The sequence below is a fragment of the Tachysurus vachellii genome, chromosome 12 (assembly GCF_030014155.1).
Source record: "Tachysurus vachellii isolate PV-2020 chromosome 12, HZAU_Pvac_v1, whole genome shotgun sequence".
Lineage (NCBI taxonomy): Eukaryota > Metazoa > Chordata > Actinopteri > Siluriformes > Bagridae > Tachysurus > Tachysurus vachellii.
Genome location: NC_083471.1, coordinates 4368925 through 4385932, shown reverse-complemented (window position 1 = coordinate 4385932; position 17008 = coordinate 4368925). Strand labels below are relative to the sequence as shown.

Here is a 17008-nt window from a genome sequence, read left to right as displayed (position 1 = left end):
TTTATCCCGTTCGGCAATTTCATTGGTCTAATGAAAGCTTCGTGCCGGCAAAAAAATGAGCACGTCACAGAATGTGTTTTTTTGCAAAAAAAAAATTTAAAAATCCATATATTAGCCACGACATTGTTTAAGCCACAAGGTTCAAAGCGTGGGAAAAAAGTTGCGGTTTATAGTCCGGAAAATACGGTATATATACGTCCATCAGCCGTAACATTAAAACCACCTGCCTAATATTGTGTAGGTCCTCCATGTGCTGTTAATAGAGCTGAAGCATGAGCTAAACAAGACCTCTGAAGGTGTACTGTGGTATCTGGCACCAAGAAGTTAGCAGATTATTTAAATCCAGTAAGTTAGGAGTTGGGGCCTCCATGGATTTGACTTGTTTGTCCACAGATGTGAGATCGTGGTCTGGGGATCATGAGGTCTTCTAGGGCACCTTCTTCCATGGTCTAGTTCTGATCCTTACGTGCCCATTGTAGGTGCTCTGACACGTTTCTATAATAGCCAGCATTCTGTGGGATCAGACCAGACCAATCCAGTCAGGTTTCCCTTAATATGAGACTTGGGTAGTTGTCAGTAGTTGTCCTTCCTTTGGAGAATTTTTGGTAGGTTCTAACCACTGCATCCTGGGAACCCCACAAGACCCACTTTACCTTACAACACATCACCTCTGAATACTGACTGTTCACTTGCTGACTAATCATGATCCTCAGGCAGTCTTTTTTTGGAGTCATCTATTTACATAAAGCATGAAACCAAACAAAACCAAATGTATCATAAGTATTACCTAGTAGAGTGTGTGTGTGTGTGTGTGTGTGTGTGTGTGTACTCACAGTGTTTTTCTGGCACACAACCTCCTGAAAAAGAAACACATGGGACATGTATGAGTTTAAAAGCCCCTCAATAAAACTTTACATCATTTGCTCTAAATCCTTTATTTAATTTGAGTCCTTAATTTAATCCACATCAGTACACATTAGCGTTAGCGTTCCCAATAAAGCTCCTACAGGCATACACCATCACAATCAGGCACAATATTGGCACAACTGACAATATTAAACTTTCAAGGCCCTTGAACCCTTCTGACTTTCTATCCATTTTTGATTACCGCATATCCTACACAAGGTCCTCTGAAGTCTATATCAGGGGACTCGAGGCGCAAGATTGAGGACGCCTCGGACAGGACGCTAACCCATTGCGGGACAAACACACATCACAATTTAATGATGTCAAATCATTACAATGCATGTCTTTGGAATTATCCATGACTAAATATATTCTCACCCATCAGGCATCTTTCTTAAATCGCTTGACAGTAGGGTGTTGGTTATCATGTGCTTGAAATAAAGAGAGAGCAAGCGAGAGAGCGAGACAGAGAGCATTAAAGTGACAAATGAGAAACCACAATGTTTTAAATGGTAATGATCTAGAAGCTGCTTTCAGGTTTAAAAATAAGACTGGACTGCAGTCTGAACCGCTGGCTGCTTCAATCCTGTGTGTACGCACGCGTGTGTAAGTGCACGGCCTCCTCTACGGAGCTGAACGCTGTCCCTGTGCTGCACTCGCGTGTGAAATCTCATGCACTCAAACGCCTCTGAGTCGCTCGCAATCGATTTCTCTTTTAAATTAGGCTGCCGACAGGACCTGCTGAAGCCCATAGGATTTCTCATGCACAACAATCAAAGGTGTTAAAAGTGAATCGAGTCATTCCGGGGTGTTAATGTGCCAAAGCAACGCTGTAGACTCTTGAGCTTTTTATAGGACATGAGAACAACACTCTTTAGCCTGCTATAGTGCAAACACTACCACACTACTGTGCACACAAGCACGGTGATAGAAACCACATGGTGTTTAAAGAGTGAATACAGGGCATTCATGTTCAATCAAGAAAACACTAAAACCACACACAGTCAATGTATATTGTCAATATATTGTGTTCACTTCCCGAGGGTTTATAGCACGACATAGCAGAAATTGTATATTAATATAATCTCGACCGGTTTAATCTAAACCGGTTCAATTCTTTTAATCGATTAAAGGAGCGGTAAGGGATTTTAGTTTGAAATACAATCCCAGGCTTCATTGTTAAATCTACGCAAACTACTAGTGTAAGAGCATTTTTGTCTTGGTTGTATTAACTATTAATGAGTCACATCATGTGTTATTTATTCCAAATAGAGAACCCGTGGCACTTCCCTATTTTAATGCCCCAAAAAATAAATAACTAAATAAATGTGTATGTACAATAAATGTCAAGTTTTTCTTCTGTATTAGCACAAGGATAGATGTTCTATTACAACCACAGTTTAAGCCTCTACATTTGTGTGAACAGTGTGTAATGTGAAGACGTTGTGCTACAGTGAGAACAAAACTTCGGCGGGATTAAAATACCTGGAGGTTCTGCAGCGAGTCCGAGTTGGAGTCACAGTACAGGATGATGTTGTTGGCCATGCTGAAACTCTCCCTCACTCCCAGGTGATAAAAAAGAGACTGCTGTCGGAAAGCGTCCGTCATTTCCACCACAGCAACATCTGCAAGACAACATCGAGGCAATTTATAGCCTATTTGCCCCTTTTTACTCAGGTAACATTGTTGACATTGTCATATAGCACCGACATGACAACGGAGAAAACTGGAGTTCAGGGCAGGCTTTATGATCAAAAGTCTAAAGTATCAGGGTGAAATTATCCATTGGAGCAAACGCACAGTTTGAAGATTGGGGATTTTTTCATTTATTAAACAGTGTTTTTCTTGGGACTCCATATAACTGCTGTCATTCAGAATTGACAGATTAAAAATTGAACTGCTTATGTGTACTGAATGTGGGTACACACACACACACACACACACACACATTTCCATAGGGCCTGTCCCTAGCACAAGTTGCCACTGACTGTATGTAAATATTGACAGGAAGTCATTTCTTCTGGTGTGTGTTAAAGATATCTGCACATTTACTGGTAAAACAAGAGGAAACGTTTCAAATAACGCACTAAACACACACACACACACACACCACTTTTACAGTACACACATACACAGTATGTAGGTACTATATACTAATTACTCATCTCTCGGCTGAATATTTAACTTGTATTTGCATGCATGTGAACAAAAAAAGATTAAAACAGACTAATGAGTGTATGCTTGTAAAGCTTAGCTAGCAAGTACAAATTAGAAAGGAATGCTAACTACAGTGTAAGCTAGCAACGTAAAAACCACACAAGCTACTCTGAGAATGTTGAAGTGATTATTAATCTATGGTTAGGAGACTCACATCAAAAGTACTGACTGAAATATATCTGACTATAGAATATAATGTTAATGCTATATACAGGGTTCCCGCTCTTTTTCAGAGATCGTTTTCCAGGACATTTCAAATTTAGCAAAAAAAGACAAGGCTCACAGCTTCACGGCCTAACGTAATATGTTCTTCTCTCCAGAAGTCTTAAAAACAACGTACACTTTATGGCTATTACTTAGCTATACTTTTAAAGACAATTTGTCATGTGAATGAAATTTCAACCTTTATAAAATAAAAAGACCGCACACATATTAAATACCCTTTCCTTTCTCAGACCAATGCCGTCATGCATGCTTTAGTTTGCTGTGCATTCCCTTTGCACATGATATTCAGATTAACAAGGTTAATATAACCTGCTTACCCGTCACCATTTGCTGAAAACATTCGAGCACTTAAACCATTCCTAGCACCTGAAACCGCCAACACAAGACAGCGTCATCCGTCACAGCGAGATTAAACAGCATAACAAAAACCCGTCAAAACTCATCGTCCCTGAACAGAGCGCTTTCTGTTACTAACGTTAATCGTTTCGAACCAGTTGTAAACTGTTCTTTAAATGATCAAGAACATTTAAAAATAATAATTTCCAGGACAACAAGATTTTTTCCAGGACAATTTATGTTTTCTCTCATTTTCCATGTGTTTTCCAGGACTGGAACATTGGTCATTAATTTTCCAGGTTTTCCAGGACGCGTGGGAACCCTGTATATAATACTAACCATGCTAGCTAATCTAATTAGCTTCCATTCCTTGTTGACCAAATTAGCCTTTTTTTGGTTATTTTTAAATTGGCACTACTAAATAAACGAGTCAATGAAAACATTAGAATTAATGCAAAAATTAATCAATTTTTATCTTTTTTGTTTCATTTCAGGATAACATTCTTCAGTCCCCATGAAACACATCCCATGAAAATGAACATCTCCAACAAGCTGCACTGCCTACAGTCCCTTCAGCTATCTTGACAGCTACAGCTCACTTATTTTCAGAATATTAATTATGTAAGTAAATTAAAATAGCAAGGTACAAATGGCAAGGCTATGAAACGCACATTACCGCCGGTGACTCAGCAAAAACAGACGTGTTTCATTTATTCGTTTGGCAGATGCTATTCATCTACCACGTTAAACAAAACACAATTGGAGCAAGCAGCTCAGTAGATATGGCCTAATGGCTTTGCTCAACCATTGAACATACCGCTTCACCTCAACCCACTGACAGAAACCACTGTGCTCCGTTACCATACATATACTGTACGTCACACACAAACAATGCAATGTTTGCAATGCAGTGTTCACACACGTGCAATGTTTGTTAGGACCTTTAATTAACATGCACATTATTGCATTAATTAATAATAAATTCATACTAATTAATTCATATGTGTCCTAATGAGATGCGAAAAAAAAAGAAAAGCAGAAATCCGTGTGAGGATCAACCAAGATAGAAAACCTTTTCCACATACACACACAGAAAGCCTGGCAAAAGTATTCAATCCTCATAAAAGTCATCAGATTCAGCTGGATTACAAACCAATATGAACTGGAAATACATATTCAAAAGGTCATCGTTTGTTCAGTCTAGACTTGGTAGAACATAAGCTCTTAGCAGCTAGATCAGACTCGCTTCCAGGTTCCTCAGGTTTATTGGGTGTAGTTTGGTGACTGCAGTTTTCAAATAGTGCCACAGATTCTGGACTTTGACTCATTACTGAAGAACATTTAAGGGCAGTGCTGGTTTAGGTGGTTAAGTACCATGATCAACAAGCCAGACATGGACCATTGATCAGAGGATTGGGGTTCAAGCCCCAGCACTGCTGTAATGTAAATGTGGTTGCGGTATGTATATGTGGGGATGTGGAAGCCTACCAACTGGAATGTTGTGCGTTCGAATCCAACATCCGCTGGGCCCCTAAGCAAGGCCCCTGACCCTCAGTTGCTCAGTTGTATAAAAAAAATTGATAAAAATGCAAGTTGCAAGTTAAATGACAAAATAAAAGCTTCTATCTGTTCTTCTGTCAGTTTAACCAGCCCCAGAACTCATCTGCATTCACAATTTCATTGTTCAAGGAAATGTTTTGAATAGAACAATAATGGTCCTTAAATCCCTGATTAATACTCTGTCCTGGGAATTGTTTTTATAGCTCCTTGGTCTTCATGATGCTGTTCGTTTGTTTTGCAACAAATTCTTTCAAGACTTTCACACACAAACCAAATATGTGATTTATAATGGCAAAAATACTTCAGGACTTTTACAGGGTAAATACTTACACAATCACAACCAAGATTTTTAACTTTTTTTTTTTTTAGAAACTTTCGCAAATAAGGATTCTCTCCCTCCAATTATTTTAATTTTGCCAACAATATTACAAAATTGTGTGTGTATATATATGTGTGTGTGTGTGTGTGTGTGTGTGTGTATATATAAATCCATAAGTCTGAATTAAATCCATTTCTGTTCCAGGTTGTAACGTGGAAATGTGGAAAGGATCAAGGAGGGGTCGAGTAGTTCACCCTCAGTATCCATTCAGGAAGTACAGTGAAGTATTAAATGGAATAAATGCATGGCCACACACACGACACACCGTGCCAAATACGAGAGTATCACACAAACCGATCTCCGGGACTGAAATCCTACATGGAAGGGAAAACTAAGCTGTTCTCGATACTTGGCCTACACCTTTGCCCTCCCACCCATTTACAGACACACAAAGCAAAAGAAAAAGACAAAAGCTCACTCAGGTGTGGTAAGGGAGGGAGTCAGGGCAGTTTCTGCCCACAAATCTCACACAACTCTCTCCCTCGCTCTACCACTCGATGATGCATTCCTGACAGAGCCATTACATGACGATCAAAGCAGCAGCCTTCAAACGTGAATTTGTGTGACTGAGCATGCATGGATGTTTCATCTTTATTAATGCAATTCTTCTCTGAGGGGATCAGGTGCTTCAAAACCTCAAAGCCTGTAAGAAAACGGAACAAAATAAATAAACAAGCTGAATTCAGACATCAGATTCATTCACTCATGTCACAATACTCAAACTCTTCTAACCTCACCTGCTCTTTTTGAAATCATACCTTTTTTAAAAAGTAGGGTGTTCAGACATACAGCGACACGCAGCCACAAAGCGACCAAAGATCGTTCTTTTTCAATAAGAGACGCTGACTATCCCTTTCGTCATATCTATTTAAAGACAGAGATGCAGCGGGGCTTTAGTTCTCCCATTCTCATGACATCAGACCAGCTTTAAAAGATTCAACTTTCTCACTAATATCACCATCAACGCCATTTATGCTGCTCATCACAAATTTTTCATTAACATTCGGTTACTCTGCGCCCAAAGTTTGCTGCTTCAACAGAAAATTATGTGCGGTGTTTCAGCATGGAGTTTTCCTTTAATACGATCAACTCGAGTCGAGTCAAGAGTCGAGCATTAGACGAAACTTACAGCACTCACGCTCTACGATAAGAGCCTTGAATTTACACTTGCAAATGATCTCCAGATAAAAATCTGTGTCGTTACGAATACGTACTGTAAAATTCTGCCAACGGCATGACTAGCTAAGTGCTAGATATGTTTATCTCTAACTCCGACGACTGGTGAAAGCTCCAGAGACAAGCGCTCTGTTTGTGTCAGGCTTTCTCCAGAAGGCATGAGCCTGGTGAAGCTCTGCATCACTGAGGAATGTGTGGAATTTCAGCACAGAGGTGTGTGTGTGTGTGTGTGTGTGTCTGTAAGAGGGGAATAGAAAAAGTGACTAAGTATTTGCTACCTTAGGAAATTACATCAACAATAAACACACAAAGGTCAAGTTGAGCAAAGAAACTTTCACAATGGCTTAATGACCAATCGCAGAAAGCCAGTAAACAACGGTTTCTTTTTGGTAAGCAAACGCATAGTTTCTCAAACTACGACAAGCTATATGTGTCTCCATAACTTCAGAGAGAAAAGAGAAGAGTTTTGGATGTAAGGCTGTTTAAAGCTGCTGTAAAATAAGTTTTAACGGAAATGCAAGTCAAGAAGCTTGTATTGTCAGTTGCAGTGGTTTTAAGACGAAGGAAACATTTCGAGACATGTTGTAAGTTGAAAATAAACACCTTCAGGGTGGTACAAAATAACTTCAGGTCATGGTTATTGCAAGCTGAAGTTTATTACAGGACGCTGAGCTCAAGCTGTAGATCTCAATATTCAGTCCTACAGAATTCAGCTGTTGGATGGTTTGGTCTTGATAATGTCAAGTAAATAAAAATAAACACTTTACATTTCCATAGAATAAAGATATATGGTCATCTGTACTGGATTAAATAAACCTTACGGTCAGAACCAAAGAGCTAAACAGCATTTTATGCCCCTGTGCAAGAAAGAAAAGAAAAAAAACAAAACAAAAACGCCACTTGTCTTGGCCACTTGTCTTGGCCTTCGTGTGTACTAGTCATTTCCTGCAAAACAATATAAATCAAAATAAATAAATGAAATCCAACACATGGCAGCTGTTCCATTTACAACGGCTTATTCAACCTGTCTGACGAGCTTAACCGAAATAACTCTCTCTGCTACTAAATTCAGACTCCTGAGTCATGCTCCAAAAGCAAAAAAACAATTGCGGGAATTTTACTGAGAGTCTCTGAAGTCCGATCCCTGAATAAATATGTTCGACGAAAACGAGCTGCCGGGTGAACAATAGTCAACCTCGAGAGCTACCAAGGCGGTGTTAATAGGTCAGAGAACAAAGTGTGAGAACGAGAAGTGCACAATCCCTCCCTCTGAACCATTATCCGTAAATAAACCAGAACGGATTGTTCTGTCTCCTGAGTGTTTAAGATCATTATGCTATTGCTCTGAAGATCATCCTCTTACTCGCATATTTGGGCTTTACCAACATCAGGGGACAAATGCTTTTTAGACAACTGTAAATTTTGCAAAAATGCACACTATGACCCCCCCAATCAGCAGCACTCAGTATATATAACGCTCTCAGCAACAGGCTTGCTATGCTATCTGACCTCTACTTCATACATGAGCTAGCAGAAGCCCACCATTAGCTAGTGTCGCTTTGATTGACAGGGGAGGTGGAGTACAACATCCCTCCCACTGACAGCACAGCCAAATCTCTCACACACAGATGGCCTTGGCATCGTCAGGATTCACACTCTCGCGATCGCGATCTCCTGCCGATCCCTGAACCCCTCGAGAGCTCGCTGGCTGTGATGTTAATTGAATTTAACCAATCGCAGCTTGAGGAGCGAATGCACAACTTGTACGGGGTAAAGAAATCCTAAGGACGTCTTTTTCTGTTGGAGCTTAAAGACAGAAGCTGTGGATTCCAAAGTTAAAGGGTAAAACTTCATCACAGACAAACTGGTAATGTTGAGAAGCAGAACATCAAAATGTACAGCAACTACAGTCAGATATAGGGCTGGGCGATATGGCTAAAAACTGTATCACGATATCAGTGTTTCATATCGGTCGATATCGATAATTATTGATATTTTTATGACCCATTTAAAATAAGGACCAGGAGAAAAATATATTACATTTAAACATTTTTATTTTAAACTTAACCTTCCTCTGATCGTAATCCCCTCAGTTATTAAGACAGAAATGTCAACAACCAGGAAAACTCAACCAAACTTGCTTCGCAAAAAACTACGGTTAGGGTTAGATTATCAAATAGGCCACGCCTGCCCGATGACGCAATATCTGTCACGCTGTTCTGAAATCCCTGGAAATAAGTGCATCCCGTTTACTTCCGACGAAGAATAAAAAATATCGAACATTTTATCGAACACATTTTTTATTGATATCGATTACGTGTCTATCGCGATACATATCGTTATCGTTTTATCGCCCAGCCCTAGTCAGATACATTGGAGCTTCATCCTCTCATTCATCTCCTCTTTGCTTTGCTTGACCTTGTTATCTTATCTGTTTGAAAAGCAGCTTTATTACCGTGTCTTCTGGCGTACTTATTTATGGCCGGGTGACAAAGCAGAATACTGACAGATCATTTCCACAGAGGTTCTAACAACACAGACATCATCGGGATATTAATATCTGGCTGTTAACTTCCCAAGGCGTGTCGAGGTGACAAATTTCCTCCTGATCATTAAGATTATACAGCTTAAGACCTAATGGGCATTAGCCAATAAAAAGACAAATGCACTCGGGGGCCCTAAAACGTGTGTAATGATGAGGATACAGGCCGAGAGATTCAGCTGACGTAACGATAGAACAAGAAGAAATGAATGCGAAAAGAAGAAAAAAACGAAAACACTCTTTAAAATTTGAAGCTTACCTTTAAATGTTCTAGATAAATCCCATGAGTTCAAAAGTGTGCAAAAGCCTATATACACCAGTCTGATGAACTTATTAATGAAACAGTTTCCTAGCATTAGTGGCATGTATGTACAGTATGTTATCCATCCAGCCATATTCTGTGCTGCTTATCCTACAATAGGGTCACAGAAAAACTGAAGATCATACCAGGGAACTTGGGGCACAAGGAGGGGTGGTGGCTAGGAGGGGTGGTGGCTGGGAGGGGTGGTGGCTAGGAGGGGTGGTGGCTTAAGGTGTTGAACTACTGATTGGAAGGTTGTGAACTCGAATCCCAGGTCCACCAAGTCAGTCACTGTTGGGCCCCTAAACAAAGCCCCTTAACCCTCAGTTAAATAAAATGAGATGAAATGCAAGTCGCTCTGGATAAGGGCATCTGGTCAAATTCCATAAATGGTAAAGGGCAAAAGCGTGCACGGGGCGAAAGCATGCACAATGACACACGACAGACAACTTGGAGATGCCAATCGTTGGACAGAAGGAGGAACCCACCAAAGCACATTAGAGAAGATGCAAACTGCAGTTAGCAAACACCTCAGTTGTAAAATGTAAAACTTATTTTTATTTTTTAAATGTTGTTAAACAATAGTTTTTTTTCTCTATAATAAATAGGTCAATTAATCTTTGGGTTCAGGTGGAGTCTTGCAAAAAGCTGCCACTAGCACCAAGCTGCGTCACTTTCACTTCCTGTCAAATCATAGCAGGAAGACGCTGTCTCACTCCCTCCATGCTGCTACTTCTGCACAGGGCCGAAACTGCAGTTATAACTAACACACACACACACACACACACACACACACACACACACACACACACACACACAGTTTCCTGATCAGCAGCTGTCACCTTAAGCAGACTGTGAATCCTGTGGTGTCGAGGTTTGCCATCACATCACATGCTGTTTGCTTTATTCTTACTATAGTGCAATTGTTTTGTGCTGCACTTTTCATTTCACTGTAAATAGTTTGCTGCTAAACAGTTCAACCCTGAGCTCAGGTTATTGTCTTTGTGTGTGTGTGTGTGTGTGTGTGTGTGTGTGTGTGTGTGTGTGTGTGTGTGTGTGTGTGTGTGTGTGTGTTATCCCAATGTTCCCATGAGATTTCTCAGGGTTCTCTTGTTTCCTCCTGCTATCAAAAAACTTGCAAGAAAGCGAACGGACTACCGTGATGAACTGGTGTAGCGCTTCCTGCACAATTTATATTTAATTATTGCACCTAGTGGTCAAAATTCGGAATTACAACAAATGCTAAATAGAGGCCTATTGGGGCAGGATTCACTTTTCCCAGTCAGCTCACTTTCTGATGAACAGAAACAGGAACCGCACCTGAAACAAAATCCATTTGGAGGCACAGTTAGTTTCCTCTGTGGCCTATTTAGACCACAGTTTCCAGTCTGTCTATAATTAAAGTATGAAACAAAACAAGTGTGATCGATAGGCAGCACAGTAGGTCTGCGACTAGTTCGGTGCATCGTTGTAATGCAACCAAAACCATCCGATCTGCACTTGCACTGCAAACTCATAATAAAAAATGTACTTAATTAAAAAAAAGAACCACACGGGTTCCATGATCAAGCCATGATCACAGTTACCAACAAGATACATTTCTTTACAAATGAGAACTTTATGAAGATTAAGATTTTCATTCACAGCTCCATAACTTCAACTCCAACATCTCTTAAGTCACCAACAAATTTTTTTTAAATGTTGTAACTTGGCAGCTGATGTTCCTTTGAATTGCTCAGCTGGATGTTGTGCAATTTTCAGGCAGAGAGCTCTTTTCCTCTCTTTGTTCTCTCATACACGTTCTCTCCGTAGAGAGCTTTAAAGCTTGTGCTGTAGATCCTCTTGACCCCGTTTTCTCTATCTTGAGCCAGGATAAATAAAACCCTCAGCATTAAACGTGAGCGCACGTGAAAGTTCCTGCTGCGTGTTTATACGGCCGCACGGCTGTATTTACTACAAACGTATTACAGTGTACATAGTAAACAGGGTGTGTGTTTTGGCGTTGTGAAATTCTTGCTCATTTAAATCCTCTCGCTCATCTCAGTCTCTGGGAGTTGCACCACGCCTGGCTGTCTCTCATGCAAACCTTTATCTCACACAGGAGATCTGGGCTGACAGCAAACACACGTTCGGCTGGCAAAAGTATACAACGGTGTAACGTAACGTTTAGATCGTGTCGGATCTGGGAGTAAAATTGAACAACAGGGACTTTACCGTTATAAGTAATAGATTTATATGACATCATCTTCCTTTACAGTTTCCTGGATATCTGAAGAAATCACACATTGGCACAATTGCAACGCCTTCAACCTTATTTGGATCTTTCTAGCTGACATGTTATTGTATCGTAAATTGTAAAAAAAAAAAAGTGTACATTTCTAACTTTTATAATCTATTATCCAGAAGTGTATCTTCAGTTCTAACGTCTAGCGAAACAGACATCACAGCAACTACACTGCAAAATACTTGCACAGAAGGAGAATCTTTGGTCATGTGATTTCCACCAACGCTTTAGGTAGATGACAAGATTTTCTCTGCTCGCACAGTGTAAGCTCTGTTTAATTTGGAAGGTTGTGGGAGGGAGCAGCCGATCAAGCGATGAGTGCAGGCGAGAGCAGGGCAAAAAGTACTGTAAAGGAATCCCACATAATAGCTTAATAATTATGAAACAGAAAATAATCAGTGACTTAAAGAAAACTTTGCGCTTAATAGTCTGAAGTTAAGTTGCCTTTGAGTGAAGGTGAAGACACTGGAGATTCCTTCCAACAATGTTAAACCGATCCTCACGCTTCACGTTAACGTTTAAAAACAACACCTTTATTGTCGTTTATTCTTTTTATTCATAGGTTTAAAGGCCGGCGTATAATACATACAGAAATTTGCAATATGCCTCGTAGCTTGTAATCAAACACATTCAGCAGCTTTGTGATGTTTGTGATTTTCTTCAGTAATATCGCACAGAATAAATACCAAATGAACCGGTGTGTTACAGCAGGAATAACCCACATCTGTGGCAATTTATCATCATCAGAGACAACATAAGTGCATGGTATAGCGTGTGTTTATGTAATAACAACAGCTGCCCCAAATACCCACTTTAAAAGATCTTCACAAGATACTGTACTTGTGGAACAGATGAGAAAGCTTGTAGAAGGTTAAACAAGAAGTCAATTCATGACAAATCCAACATGGTGGACGTACTATGTTCAGATTGTATTCAAACCGCACACATTTACTTATTTCATACGAAGTGTATCAGCTGACAAGTGCACAACTGGCTTTAATATCACACTCTCCCTAACATGCCTTAACCCTCAACTGGTGGAAATGTTTCTTTTCCTGTTTTTGATTAACTCCATCCTTCTATCCATTGTCTGTACTGTAGAACCTGGGGAATATCCCAATCGTCTCCCCAACCGAAGGCGCCAACCAACCGAAGGGCACGATCACACATCCATTCAAACACACTGGACAATTTTAGAGATGTCAATCAGCCTACAACGCATGTCGTTATACACGAGATGGAAACCAGAGGAAACCCCTGACGCAGAACATGCAAACACACAACCCAACCCTTGTTTATCACCTTTTTTAATGGAACATTTACATGCATAAAAAAAACAAAAACAACAGTTAATAATACAGACCCGTGTTCAAACTTCCCTCCAAAGCCACAGCCCCCTAAACACTGTTGCAGTCCGAGCGTTATGCATGGCTGATGTTTGTGATCCAACAGGATGTAGATTTAAATCCCTAACGTATAAACCCAGACTAGACAAAGCATGGAAATACTCGCTGAGATGCCGTGAAGAAGAACCTTGACGGCGACTAGACTCGAAAGGGAACACCTGTAATAAATCGTTACAATCAGGGTCATAAGTCAGGGTGTCTCTGTGGGCTCATAAAAAGCTCTAGAGCCTCAAGGCTTGCTTTGTGTTTCAGTGATGTAACTGAGGTATGGTTGTTCACGAGTGTGTGTTTGGGAAAAAGATCTAATCACGTTTCGGTTTGGGACGTGCCTCAGCATGCCTCTGCCGTCATCCTGCGCAATCGTCGTCAAAATTTTTCTGAATGCTCCAAATGTTTGGAGGAAACAAAGCCAACAAAGGAGTAGGTGTGCTTTTACATTCAGCAGCCAGTAGCTTTCATGTGTGTTTATAGTTACTCGTTGGAAGAACCTTTTATCTAACCAGACAAGTGAGACGAAGCGCATTCCAAGCATAGAGCTTCGACGGTTAGGAGGCTTGCCCGAGGTCATAGCTCTCAAACGTGAACTCATAACTTTCAGGTCAATAGTGCAGAATCTTAAAGAAGATTCCTGGATCAAATCTGCCAATCTTCTCTCCATCTCCACAATCTTTTATTTCTTACAGGCCCAAATGATTTTCACTCTCTCACTATTAAATGAGTGAGATAAATTCAGCTTCACTTCTATATACATCAAAACGTTTCCTGTCTTAAGTTGGTAAACTGGATTGCACTCAACATTGTATTGTGTGTGTTCTGATTCATAGCTTTATTGTAACTGATGAAGAAATCAGGAATAAACCAAAATGTGCAAAACAGCAAACCAAAACTGTCACACAAAAAGCTCAATTTTAAATATAAGCAGGCAGAAAACATAGTTTATAGATCTATTCGCCTTTATTATACATTCACACAAGCAGAGTGTCAGTGAACGTACTGTAAGTCTTTTCTACAGCCATAATCTAGGGCAACAGACTCCTCACAGTATATTCAGATCAGATCTACTCCTGCACTCAGGGAACATAACTGCACTCCTTAATGTCAACGAATGACATTTCATAAGCAGTCGATTCCAGATTGATCAGAAGGTATTGATTAATTTTCCGATCATTCCCAGAAGAACTGGATTTTGACACCGATGCAAACAGGCTCAAGGTCAGCACAAAGGTCACATCTTCAATCACCAGACTTTGTGGCAGACGTTCTAATTGTTCAGAGGTTAACGTTGTTGTTAAAATCAAGGCCCACGGATATCAACCAGAGGAATGGGGTGTGAAGAAAAGCCACAATTGTCTCGCCACAAGTCACAGGACAAAGTCATGTGTTTAAATTGCAACAGAATTCCGTCTTCCGTGACATTAATACGGTCACAAAGGTCCTGAGATGATGAACAAAAACAATGCAATGGTTAAAGAACCAAAAACCAAACCTGATCAGACTTGATCTGCAGTCGGTGTGATAAAGCAGTGTTTAATTCACTGTGTACTTCATGCTCACCTCATGTCTAGTGTTCTGGATAGGCTTTGGGATCACTGTAGCCCTGTGCAGCAGTAAACATGAGTGAGAAAGTCTCCATCACAACTAACCGTTGCACTTTGCGGGAACAAATTTGTCAGTCATATTATGGTCACTATATAGGCCACGGCTGATCCTGAACACACCTGATTCAGCTAATTAACAAGCCTAAACCGGGCTGAAGTGTGTGCGAAAGAAGACGTAACGGTGTCATTGCAGGATTAAGAAACACTGCTTTAAGACACCACAACCACAGTTGATTCTGATGAGAAGCAGATCTCTACTGTATCCTATACTGTAGCACATTCTTTTGTCAGGTTTGTTGGAAGCAAGAAAAACACCAACGCGTGCACGGATCGAGGTCAAGAAACACGACGTAGAGATGAGAGAATGTATCAGAGTCCCAACACCTTTCTAGGAAACGCACCAACCTCCAGAAACCTGTTCTTTCTCTCCTCAACAGAGTGACCCACTTCATCAAGGACCAGATGGTCAGTTACTTCGTTTATCTCACAGGTTCTCGACCCTGGTCCTGAAGACCATCCACCATCATCCACATAAAACACACACACACACACACACGTCCACTCAGGATCTGGTTAGTTAACTGAATTACATTACAGAAGACATATATTCCCAGGACTGGGGTTGAAAATCTGTCACCATAGCAATAACTAGTTATCATTAATGTTAAAATCTATTTGCACTACAGAAAGTCCTCCTTTAACAGGAGCAGGTCTGTCAATTCTGACTGAAATAAACAAAATGCAGAATTGAAGCTCAACAGGGTTAAAAGGAATAGAGAGATTTGACTGAAGGGGAATTTAAACAGGACACGTTTCTCCATGAAGCTCCATCCAGTGACACAGTGACTCACCTGCGTTGTAGAACTGGTCGAGGACGGCGGTTTCACCGAAGTCCAGTTTACCGAAGTGGACCACGTCGAGTCGACACGCCGCGGCGTCACACGCGTCCTTCAGGCACTGCAGGGCCGCGCTCTCCACCGGGCCCGACTCCGAGTTCAGCACGTACGCAACACTCGCTGCTCGGCTCTTGCTCTCGCAAGCGCTCGACTGTCCACCGCCTCCGTCCTGGCAGCTCAGAGTCCCCGCGCTGCCGCCGCTCACAACCGCGGGCGTGTTCCAGAAATCACCAGCCGCGGGCATCGAGGCTCTGTCACCGAACCCACACGGTTCTCGGTCTGTGTGAGTGCACGAGGCGCTTCCTCGGCGCGGTGCACCGTCCGTGCATTCCGTTTGTCGCGGATCCGAGTTCATCATCTTTTATACACTTTTATACCCCGAACAGCGCGTGCACACGTACGTTCTTTAAAGTCTTACACTCTCGCTCCGGCATCATCCGTGCAGCACAATCATGCATTTTGTTTTTTTATTAAAAACAACGTCTCATGTTCCGATTCGGCAAAAAAAAAAAAAAAAACGTGCAGGGAGAGATGAAAATTATGAGCACGCGCTGTCGTGGGCAACGGCGCTCTGGAAGTCACGACCTGAACGCGGACTTGCGCGAGGTGACAATCCGGAACGTTTCACGCGCACACTTTCTCCGCCAGTCGCGCGCATAGTTCTCCAAACTTCACCGGGATTCTCTGTGAAACTCCTCCCGCGTTCCACTGCGTGAAAGAGAAAAGGAAGAGACGAAGACAATGTCTTCCCTTTAAAAAAAAAACCCTAAATGTCCAAATGTTTAGTCACTGACTGGATGAAACTCATCCGGTATAATTAAAAAAAAAAAAAAAAACCACAACAACAACAACTTGTGAACTCGTTTCCCGACGTCAGCTCTGTCTGACTATGTTGGACCCTGCCCTGTTTTCACTGTTATCTCTCCCTCTCTCAGACATACTACACGCCAGACCCGCTGAGGGGCGGAGTCTGATGACAGGGAGGAGTCTGATTATAGTGCGGTGTCTGAGGACAGGGAGGAGTCTGAGGACAGGGAGGAGTCGGATTATAGGGCAGAATCTGATTTATAGGTCGAAGTCTGATGACAGGGAGGAGTCTGATTATAGGGCTGAGTTTGAGGACAGGGAGGAGTCTGAGGATAGGGCAGAGTCTGAGGATAGGGCAGAGTCTGAATATAGGGC

At 41.3% G+C, this 17008-nt stretch overlaps 1 protein-coding gene across 2 annotated transcripts in view; it reads right to left on the bottom strand.

Annotated features, from left to right (window-relative positions):
- map3k5 (mitogen-activated protein kinase kinase kinase 5) overlaps positions 1–16658 on the bottom strand; it is a 54449-nt gene extending 37791 nt beyond the window's left edge. Inside the window, exons 1-3 of one of the 2 annotated variants that reach the window (XM_060882836.1) lie at positions 15782–16658; positions 2392–2531; positions 834–857 (exon numbers count right to left, since the gene is read on the bottom strand). In XM_060882836.1, the coding sequence (XP_060738819.1) occupies positions 834–857; positions 2392–2531; positions 15782–16184 (567 nt within the window). In that variant the 5' untranslated portion in view covers positions 16185–16658. The remainder of the gene's footprint in view (positions 1–833; positions 858–2391; positions 2532–15781) is intronic. The other variant, XM_060882837.1, reaches the window with a different exon arrangement.
- Positions 16659–17008: the final 350 nt, after the last annotated feature.